Below are 11,314 nucleotides of genomic sequence, written 5' to 3'. Positions count from 1 at the left end.
ATTACTATCGATGATCTGGCAGTTAGAAGATGCAATTGATTATCAACTATTACATGTGTGCTTTGTTAGGCAGCAAATGAGTCAACATATCACATGTTTATCCTATACCCCACGGCTAATCACATTTGGAATTTTTTCACTCAGAATTTTAGGATTTCTAAATCTCCAAACTCTTTGAAAGAACTATGGCGTTTATGGAGATACCAGCTTGCTTCAGCACTCAGTGTTATTGGAGATCTTATTATTAAGGTTATAATTTGGAATATAAAATTGGAACTAAGTGTTTAGTAGTTATCCATTTATACTCTATTTTCCTCAATAAATTTATTCATTTTCTTTTCTTGGATCTCTTTTACTATTTTTTTTTTAATCATTAAAACGTAGATTGACTTTATTGTCACATATCCCACAAAAATAAAAATGCATGATTTCTTTTGGATAAAAATGAAAAACTACAAAATCATTTTAAAAACATGAAGAAATACATAAAAATTATGAAAATAAGGGAATTAGAAAATAGAAGAGAATATACTACCTCAGGCAAGTCTCTTGCTCTTTCTAGCTGTTGAACAGAAGTGTGACCTACTAACCATGGTCAATTTAATTTCAAACCAAAATTGATTTGATCGTAAATATAATATATATTTTTATAATTTTATAATTTTAATTAAATATAAATATTTAAGTTGTCATTGAGCTTAACCCAATTTGTTGGGTAAACTACATAAAAAAAAATAAAAATGCACCAATAATTGCTGATGTTGCTGAATAATTATTTATCATCACATATAAATAATTATTGATTGGATGCTGTGTTAAACTAACTAGATGATTCTAGGATTTTCGGATCACGAAAATTTGATCATCAACTGCAAATATCGTGATAAAATAGGCAAAATATAAGGGTTATTGATAGTATTTAAGACTCAGGTTCTAAAATGATGTTTGATATGCAGGTTTTTTTTAAAAAAAAAATTGATCACCTAAGTACTAGATGAATTAGTTTAATTTAATAAATTTGATTATTGTAATAAATTTTTTTTTAGTTTAATAAATTTAATTTATCACTAATAAAGAAAAAAAAAGATATTTAAAAAAAATAAACCACTTATTTTTATAAGCTTTAGAAGCAAAACAATGACTGGAGGGCTGCTTTACGTCCGGCGACCCGAATGGTCGGGGATGGAGCAGTGAAAGCCTTTGTGTGGTCTATTTGGTTGACAAGAAATGATTACATTTTCTCTGATATATGTGCGCATCCTCACTCATATGGTGAAGATCGATAGTATGATTTTATCTTGGTTCTCTGCAGCTCCCCGAGGGCTCTGAGAGCGAAGTTGGACGATTCTATTTCCTCAATCGGCAGCACTTAGAGTTCTCCTGGACCTCGTCCCCGTGGGGTGGAGGAGGAGTCCGCGATTGAGGTGGCTCGTGGTTTTTAGTCTGGAGTAGTTGTTGTTGGCTTGGGTCAGGAGGAGACCCTTTGTTCCTCTTTTAGTTTGTATTTTGTTTCCATAGCTAGTGGAAATGTTGTTAGTATCTTTTCGACGCTTTTTAATGCATGTGGTTTATCTACTTTATCAAAAACAATTATGAAAAAAACACACAAACACAACATAAACGATGATAGTAAAAAAATACAAATAAGATAAAAGGCAAAATAAAATAGAGAAGCACCAAATAGTCACGAGAAGTGATGCTAACATTTACCAATAAATTAAAAAATAAGAAAAAATAAAAGAAAAGACACAAACTAAGTCAATAAATTGTTGTGAAATGTAGGACTGGATATAAGCAGATCTGCAAAGAAAATAAATAAGAATAATCTTTGAAAAAAATAAAGGACACTAAAAGATATTACGTGGAAAAACCCCTAAATAATTAGGGTAAAAACCACGAGGCGAGGATAGAAGAAATTCACTAAGTGGGAAAATTTCGTAAGCTTTACAAACCTCTCTAATAATAAGGAGAAAACCAAGTATCCTCTTATACTTGGGAGAATAGACTAACTCTCAAACTATTTTTCTCACACTTCTCACCCTTCTTCTCTCTCTAACTTCCCTCACTCTCACTCATGTGTCTTAACAAATGTCATGGGGGTTTATATAGCCCCTTCACCAAACAAAACCAAGAGCTATGATCATTTCGATCCAAGGGGCTCATGATGATGGGGTGAGGGTGACCTCACCCCCAAATAATAAAAATATTCCCCCACTAACTCTCTTCACCTACCACCAAGTCACTGACAGAAGGAGAAATGACATCCTCGCTCTTCCATGTTGATGAAGAACATAATTGGCATGGGCCAATCAACAATTGGTATGGGCCAATCAACATAAATTTCATCATACAAGAGTCCTACTCAGTTACTATGGTGGAGTGATAAATCGAAATATATTATGATATATATTTTTGTTTAAGAAATAAAATTCGAAAACCAACTGTCGGTGTTATTATATGAGTAAATATAAAGAGACCGGCACTTTGGTTCTGTAGCTCATTAAATATAATAATATAAAGATAGCGGTGGCATGAATTCTGTCGATACTTGCAAACCAGCATAATAGAATGATTTGAAATGCGGTACTTAAGTGGACAGCAATCCTTAATATATATGAGATGGAAAAAGTGCCAAGTTTGATTTACCATCATAAGACTAGGCCTGGATTTCATTCAGTATTGACAGTTTAATCGCTTGCCTGGCTTGAATTGAATTGTGTTTTTTCTTTGCATGTGAGTTAACTTTTTAATCAATTTTTGGGTTGTATAGGTAATGTAAGGTGGCACCAAACCATGTTGTTTTGTTTGCTCTTCCTGGACCCCGTCTCACACACACACACACACACAGAGAGAGAGAGAGAGAGTAAAATAGAAGGGATTGATGTCTCAACTTATCCCAAGTTGGTGAGAGACCTTTCTTTGTCTACCTATTCGAGAGGTCACCAATTCCAATTCCAATTCCAAGCATCATTCTCGAATAAGAAAAATGGACAGCGGAAGGAATTGATGCAAGGAGTGCAACTCAAGTTAGTTGAGAGAGATACAAGGGAAGAGAGCGAGAGAAAAAGAAGAGAAGGAGGAGAGGAGCAATCATTTGGAGAAACTTAAACTACCTTCGGTTACGGGGTCACTTTACCAATATATTTGGTCCTTTTCCCACTTCCCATATGTACTCACAGTTTCTGTTTTCTTTAAGCTGTCATCCGTCTGATTGATGGAGCTTCTGATTTTTTAAACTAGTGTGGTGTGATTACTGCACATCATTTGATTGTGTGTAACCGTGGCTGCAGATTAAGGGGAAATAAAAAGTAACGCAACAATAATATTTGATTTCTTTATGTTTAGTTGCATCAAAAGACTCAACTTACCTTTTGTTTTATTGATTTTATTTTATTTTTAAATAAATAAATCACGAATACAATGTAAAATAGAAAAAATTTAACTTTAAAAATTTATATTGGATGACATGCATACACGCCACAAACATATAATTAGTTATGCCTAAACCTAGTAATAAACGCAAAAGAAGGGCATGATTTTTTTATTAAAATTATGAGAAAAGAACAATGTAGACATAATTTATTATTTAAAAAAAAAATTTGTACCTTTTCTTTGGCTGGTTAGATTAAAATAAGTGTGATAGAAAAACAATATAGGGAGCAACATTAACGTATTTCAGAGTCGAATTTGAGAGCGAAAGGACACTGTTGGTTATCTCTTGAAGTAATCCGAGCTAGTGTTTTAGTTGTACGTAACAAAAGTGTAAGTGAACAGCAAGACGAGACCGAGCCGCTTGTTTGTATATTTATTAAAATTTCAACCCTCACCCATCTCAATAGGGAATGGCAAATCCTCCTCCTCCACCTTTGTTTGTCTGTATGCCCAAATGTTTTGACTTTTTTTTTGTAATGTAAAATTTATTACTCCAAATAGAGGGCATACTATTTTATTCAAAAGGTAAAAATCCAAGCAGAGGGGCACCTTCGCTCAAAATGCGTACCTATTTTAAATTCGGAAACCAATCATCACTCCTCGCTTCAAGTACACGTCTCAGAAACGAGTTAGTTTTGGGAAGGAGAGTGACGGTGAAATCCAAAGAGGATTGTTGGGGTTTTGTTTCCATGTTGATAGCAAAACTCTTTCTACTCTCTCATGTACTGTATACAATTCTTGCAATTGATTGAAGTCAAGAAGGATCCAACCGCTGGAGCGGTACCGTCAAGGTTTTTTTTTCAATTAATTAAACAAATTCTGAAAAAATTGCAATTTATTTTTATAATAATAATAATAACAATCCAGGAGATGGTCGGGAAGCGGTGCTCTCGCTTACTGTTGGAGGTTGCATTCCTTCTAATTATAGTTCGTGGGTGGGGGCCACTGTTCTCATTTATCTCTGAGAGAGAGAGAGAGAGAGAGAGGTGAATAAAGTGAACTGTGAAACAAAGGTAGAGAGAGAGAGAGAGAGAGAGAGAGAGAGAGAAAGAAACTTCAACGTCACGACAGTGAGGATTTGGGAGGACAGCTAGCAATGAGAGAAGCACCCTTACCTACCGTAATAGCACCACCACCTCCACCTTCACCTCCCTCCTTTACTTGTTCTCTATTCTTCCTTTTTTTTTTAATATATATATATATTTATTTGTTTTTCCTCCTTTATTTTTTTTTCCTTTTAACTCCGACTCTGTCTCTGTCAATCTCACGTATAAACACGCATAATTGGACAAATTTGCAATCCCCCATTCCCTTTCCAAACCTCAAAAACAAGTTTAGTAGTACTGGTAGTAGCCAGTAGTGGGCGACCTTTCCTCTCACTTCACCTCCTCACGTTCTCACACTCTTCCTCTCTTTAATTAATTTTATATTTATATTTGAAAAAAAAAATCTATTTCTCTCCCATCTGCCTAGTGGTTGCCAATCTTGCTCTATTTACTCCAGTCCACTCTCCCCCTCTCACCTTTGTCGCCTCCGCTTCCGGCGTATGACTAGCAAAGTTGCACTGCTTCCTACTACTATTTTCGTCTGTCCTGGCCCCTAGGTCTAGCCAATCTTCTTCACTCAGCCTTTTCCTTCTTAAATGCCCGGACCCCTCTTTTATATTTATATTTTTATGGAAACGGAATCCTAACCAGCTTCCCAAGAATTCCATTTGCCATAATACTTTGCCGGAACTCATGCCGTTTCTCCACGCCTGAAAGACTTTTGCTGTCAAATTGAGAGTAAAACCAGATTTCAAATTCTACAAGTCAGAAAGTTGCAGGACTACATTTGCTCCAAGCCCAAGGTACTCCTCCTCACGCATTTGTTTGGGGCTCGGTCCCTCTACAATCTCTCTTTGTCTGCATTCCTTCATTTGCCCTTTTGTACTTTTTTTTTTTTTTTTCTCAATGTTTTAGTGTGTGCGTAAGCGTCCCTCCATAAGCCAAATCGCTGACCAGCTGTGTCGCAATCCATATTTTAGAACAAATAAAAAAAATTGTGGAATTTATTTTGGATTTGGATGTCAGTGAGTGTGGAAATACTCCTCAATTTCTTGCTTGGCGATTGGAAGAGTGCCCTCAGCCTTCAACCTACAGAATCTAGATATATAGTGCTTCTTGCTTCAGCAACTATGATACTGACTTTCATTTCAGCCATTTACTTGGTCAAGTGTTTCTAGAGATTGTGAAATTACAAAAAGAATATATATTATATATGTATATATATTTTTTTTTTAAAAAAGACGTGTATCGATTTTGCCCTTTTACCCTTTTGCTCCTTGGCCCTTTCCTTCAAAACGAAGAAATGCCTTGCACGTGACACGCTAGTGCATTACATTAGTTTTTGATTCTTCTCCTTCGCATGGCACATTGGCATTCTGCCTCCAGCTCATCTTCGTCAATTAGGTCTATAATTTCGGTTGATGACATGTGCTGACCAATCCAAAGTTTCCATGTGTACGGTGCATTTCATTGTTAACCCATCCATCCATCCATTTATCTATCGAAATTTGTTACTTTTCCTTAATCGCGTTTTCACAACGCGTGACCACAGACGGAGAGAGGACATGTGCCAATGAATTAAATTATATGGAAACGAATAATTCTAAAATAACTAAGTAAATTGGCAAGATATGAAGCGTATTTATTATGCACGTATTTTGCTTTCTTGCTTTCCTTTTTAAAGAAAAATCAGGCATATTCTTCATCATTCATCCAAATTCCCCTTTTATTTTCGCTTCTACAGAAGAAACATGGAAGATGGCTTCCTCGCCACCGCCGGTGACATGACCGACATGTGCTCTGACTTGTTCGGTCATATTGAGGACTTCCTCGAGTTCCCAAATGATGAGGATCTCATTGCCGCTGTCGACCATTGCCCACCACCACCAACTCTTCCTCTTCAGCATCAACATCACATGCCACCATCATCATCTTCTTCTTCTTCTTCTTCTTCCTCACAGATAATGATGATGATCCCTACCCCTGTTGCTCCTGCTGCTGCTCCTGCTCCTCCTGCTCCTCCTTTTGCTACTACTGCTACTACTATGCATGATATCATCTTCTTGGGAGGAGACTCCAGCATCACGGCCACTGCCCCCGAGGTATGCCAAATTCATTAACATTTTTTTTTAAAAGAATTTTTTTAAAAAAAAGAAATTAACATCCATTTTTTTTATTTATAAAGTGGATAAATTTATTAAAACATTCATTCAAAACATTCATTCATCCATTGCTAAATTATTTACCAAATTGTTTTTTAAATATATTATGAAGAACTTGTCCCTATAACCTTTCATTATTTACTAAATCGCCATTGCTTCATTTTACATACCAAGCTCCTCTATTTTTTTTTAGGAAAATTCAAATTTTCTTTAAAAGTTTGTTATTCGTATATTTTAAGAAAAGAATATACTGTCATTATCTGCTACTCTTCAAAAAGAAAAAAAATCCTTAATTAGTTCCAAAATCAACCTTTTTTAATGTAAAAAAAAACACTTTAAACAAATACAAAAATGACGTCTTGTTTTTTTTTTTTTTAATTTGTCGATAAAAATATGGCACGTCCACTAAATTAGAGGGGTTTAAGCGCTGCAGTATAGCCCGATTCACAGAAACTTTAATTAATTAATTGATATATAAAAAAAAAAATCTGACTGTTTCTGGAATTTAATATCTAAATTCAAAGTTATGTTTCATTGGGTATATTGACTAGATCAAATCAAATGTAAATAATTAATTTTAGTTTTAGTTTTGGCTAAACTTAAATGCTCATTAATCTCCAAAATGGCGTCTGCATTGGTTTTTTTGTGCATTGTATGTATGTATTTGCAAATATTGCAGTGCTTGATAAAATCAGTTAGTTGTTTATGAAAAGAACCTGCATATATAGGATGAGAATATATGATGGGCTGATTTTTAATGAGGTGAATAAACTATTGATTTATTAAAAAGAGAAATGATGGACTGATCTTCCCTGAATCGAAATATATATTAATATTTATATTTTTCATCCAGCATGATGATCTCGACATCGCCCAACTGGAATGGCTGTCCAATTTCTTTGACGACTCGTCGTCTGATCCTTTCTCGCAAGACCTGGCAAACAATGACATGAATATGAATATGAATATGAATATGAATATGAATGATAATAGCAAGAGCGATGAGAATGGTTTCAATGGCGTCATTAGAAGCGGGAAGGACACCTTGTTCCGGGCTTGTGGTAGCCCTGTTTCAGTTCTCGAGCCTAACAGCCTTGTTGGATTGTCCAACAATTGCTCAGCTAAAAGCGCCACTTCGTCGTCCTCATCATCCAGCTCCGGTGTTGGTTCCAGCAGCAATGAGAGGCTTCTGGCTCCCCCTCACAGCCCACCGGAGGCAATGGTGTCGATCATACCTGCCCGGGCTCGCACAAAGCGCCCCCGTGCTGTCTCATCATACCGGCCTCTCATATATGTATCTTTAACACCGCCACCACCACCATCAGCAGCTGCAGCGGTTTCCGAAGCAGAGGCGGAGAGCTTCGGTGAGTCGGATTCTTCTCCCAGCATGGCCACAATGCCAGTGCCAGTGATGATGATGATGCAAAAGAAGAAAAAGTTGCAGCAGCAACAGCAGCAGCAGAAGAAGACAAAGAAGAGGAAGAGCCCAGGTGCTGCTGGTATTGCTGCTGGGGAGGAAGAAGGTGGAGAAACAGAAGGTGAGGGTGAGGGTGAGGGTGCTGGTCCTCCTCCCGTCAGGAAATGCATGCATTGCGAGATACAAAAGACGCCACAATGGAGGGCGGGGCCTATGGGCCCCAAGACTCTGTGTAATGCGTGCGGCGTTCGTTACAAATCTGGCCGACTCTTCCCCGAGTACCGCCCGGCCGCCAGTCCCACGTTCATCCCCACTCTGCATTCCAATTCTCACAAGAAGGTGGTCGAGATGCGGATTAAGGCCAGCCAGAAGACTGTCACTGTCGCAGACAAGGAGTCTCCTGCTCTCAAGAACTGTGACCTCATTGAATACATCCGGAGAAGGGATTGACAGTAACGCCTTCATTGTTCCTTCTCTATATTCTTTTTTTCAATTCTTTTTTCCTTCATTATTATTATTATTATTATTTTTATTTTTATTTTTTTGGTGGGGTTTCTAGGACTAGGAAGTAGCGCGTCTTTTTGGGGTTCATTAGTATTTTTCTCTCCCCTGTTTTTGTACAGAGTAAAAGGGGGCAAGAATGAATCGGTAATATAGGCTTACAGTAGTTTAAAATTGATCAGGTTGGGTTTGGAGGGAGATATTAGAGTGATGCATGCATAGATCTTGAACAATGAGTTTGGGGAGAAACTTTAATCAGCTTAATGTGTTTGGTCGAGGATGGGTGTCTAGTTTGATGTTTAGTCAGCAAAATTGAATCGATTCTTTATTATGTTATGTGGTCTATTGTTAGCTAGGAACATTGGTTTGGTTTTGTACCTTTTGCAAGTCTGGTTTCCCTCTAATTCTATTGTTTGATAATTTGTTTTCCGCTACCTGGTTGCTACTTGCAGATCATTTCACAATGGTTTTGTTTTGTTCTTGCTTTCATATGTTATCTGCCAGATTGATTTTATCCTTGCTAAACAATCTCATTCTTTCCAGCATTTAGTGATGCTCCATCAAAGTTTACTATATATATTGGAAAAATGAAAAGGTGAATGGAAATTGAAAAGTTGGTTATGTTTTTAATAATAATAGGTGTTTAAACAAAATGGATAAACCATATACATTAAAAGAAATAAGAGAGATATAGACCTCTATTAGTGGTGGAGCTCACAAAGCAGGAGAACAAGAGGAACAACAAAAATTACAAAAACAAAATAAAAAGGACTAAAAAAAAGACTGGGAGAATAAGGAGATGGAACAAACGAGGGACATCCCTACCCCAGACTAGGAAAGGGTGAACAGACTACAAGACAACGAGACTACTCAAAGGTGACATCCTCACCTAGCCCTGCCTGGCTGCTGAGAAACTTCAAGCTATGTTTAGCTGAAGTAGTTGGGCCTTCCCACTTGGTTTTTTTAGCCTCTAGCATTGCATTTAACCATAAAAGGAACATGTGAATACTTTTACAAAGCACAGTGGTATATGCATAATATGAATCTCTAAAAGCACTAGCATTTCTTGCTAACCTGACATTCCACAAAAAGAGTTTTAATAAGAAGATCACCCACTCCCCTAAGTGAGGCTGGGAGCTGGGCACGCCAACTCCCCCACATTATTTTTACGGATTGAGGGGGAAGCGGTAGGTTGAAATATAGAGAAAAGAAGTTCCACAAATTCTTAGAAAACGAACAAGTAATGAAGAGGTGGTCTACTGATTCAATCGCTTCATTGCACAACACGCAAGTAGCGGTTGGGAGTCTGTTACACCCATGAGCCACCACCATGTCTAAGATGGGGATACTACAATCCCAAGCAAACCTGTTGAACAAGCAAATTTTTTTTTTTTGGCAAGGACACTTCCAAATCAAGTTGGTGGTCTCGCACCTAGTCCCACAATGTCTGAGGAAGCTATACAAGGATTTGACTGAGAAAAACCGTTCGCCGTAAGGGACCAGGTCTTGCTATCCTGAACATCGCGTGAGTGGGAAACCTTTTGAACAACATGTGTGGAGAGAAACACATTCTCTTGAGTGAACCAATGTGCTAGTGTCAGATGCGCCAGATCTTTAAGACTTTAGTTCTTAGAATTCCAATTAATTTTGGAATTTGAAGAATTCTTTAACTTTATAGAATTTAATTCTATAATTGAAAATGTTTCAAACCTATTAAATAATAGAATTTGAGAAGTTTTTTTAATTATTGAAACTCCAAAATTTAATTTTGGAATTTCAATGGTTAGTAACCTTAGGCTATATAAAGGCTTTTTTTCACAACTTTAAAAAACACTTCACTCCCTTCTATTTCATCTACTCTCTTATAGAAAGTGTAATTTCTAGGATTAGTATGATAAAGCTTACACAATTTAGTTCGCCAATGTTGTTATGTGGTGCTGCCTTACAACTAAAGACCATTGTCCATGGGAAGTAGGCTTCGGTTTTGTCTCTCCTCGTTTTTAGGATTAGGTCTTCTCACTTTTAATAGTTTTGTTTGCTATTTGGTGCCCCAACATCTAATAAAGTGGGTCATCCCACTTTCTTTGAGAGAGAGAGAGAGAGTAGAGAGAGAAAGAGAAACAAGAAAACCGTTAGGGCTTGAGCTTTGCAAAAAGATCTGACGGTAAAACAATGTCGGATTTCACCCACATTTTGAGTAGAGCATCCGCTAGCAAACCTAGTAATCCACCTGTTTGATTTCCTTTAAACCTTCTTGAAGTTATTGTTATCCACCTTTGAGTGATGATGATGTGTATGTGTTGTTGAGAGCTTGTCCCATTGAATATTCATGTCATTGTGGTTGTATACATCTAGTTACCTAGAGAAAAACTCTTTATAGTCCCATTGATTGACATAATGAAAGGATTTCAAGTGGCTCTAAGAAGTCATTTGATTTTTCTCTTGATTTGAAAGGTTTCCACACTAAATCAGTGTCTTGCATGATTTTGTATATTTTTGTCATCTTTAAAATACATTATTTCATTCTAGATCACAAAGAGGGATTGTTTTTACATTTGTAAGAGTTGTGTTATCATAAAGATGTCATACATGCACCTGGATACATCAAGTACACGGTCGCACAATGTCATCAGAGGAGCATGCGGGCTACTCTACACCTACGCAAGAGGTCGCATAGGGTTGGCAAAAGGGTGTGGGTAGGTGTCCGTTCGCATATGAGACCGTATATGTAAGCATTAATAATGAACAATATTTGC

At 36.9% G+C, this 11,314-nt stretch overlaps 1 protein-coding gene across 1 annotated transcript; it reads left to right on the top strand.

Annotated features, from left to right (window-relative positions):
- Positions 1-4,622: 4,622 nt before the first annotated feature.
- Positions 4,623-8,992, top strand: LOC120272131 (GATA transcription factor 6-like). The gene is made up of 3 exons (XM_039278887.1): positions 4,623-5,281; positions 6,223-6,580; positions 7,494-8,992. Exons 2-3 carry the CDS (start codon positions 6,230-6,232, stop codon positions 8,505-8,507), a joined length of 1,365 nt encoding a protein of 454 aa, XP_039134821.1. The 5' UTR covers positions 4,623-5,281; positions 6,223-6,229; the 3' UTR covers positions 8,508-8,992.
- The last annotated feature ends 2,322 nt before the right edge of the window (positions 8,993-11,314 follow it).

This window comes from Dioscorea cayenensis, chromosome 11 (genome assembly GCF_009730915.1).
Source record: "Dioscorea cayenensis subsp. rotundata cultivar TDr96_F1 chromosome 11, TDr96_F1_v2_PseudoChromosome.rev07_lg8_w22 25.fasta, whole genome shotgun sequence".
In the NCBI taxonomy this organism is placed as follows: domain Eukaryota; kingdom Viridiplantae; phylum Streptophyta; class Magnoliopsida; order Dioscoreales; family Dioscoreaceae; genus Dioscorea; species Dioscorea cayenensis.
The sequence above is the reverse complement of the archived record's forward strand: the minus strand, read 5'-3'. Positions and strand labels throughout refer to the sequence as shown.

Excerpts from the sequence above, each read along its gene's own strand:
- LOC120272131 (XM_039278887.1), top strand. The coding sequence starts at position 6,230 with ATGGAAGATGGCTTCCTCGCCACCGCCGGTGACATGACCGACATGTGC. Across the intron at positions 6,581-7,493 it reads TCACGGCCACTGCCCCCGAG|CATGATGATCTCGACATCGC; the intron begins GTATGCCAAATT and ends TTTTTCATCCAG.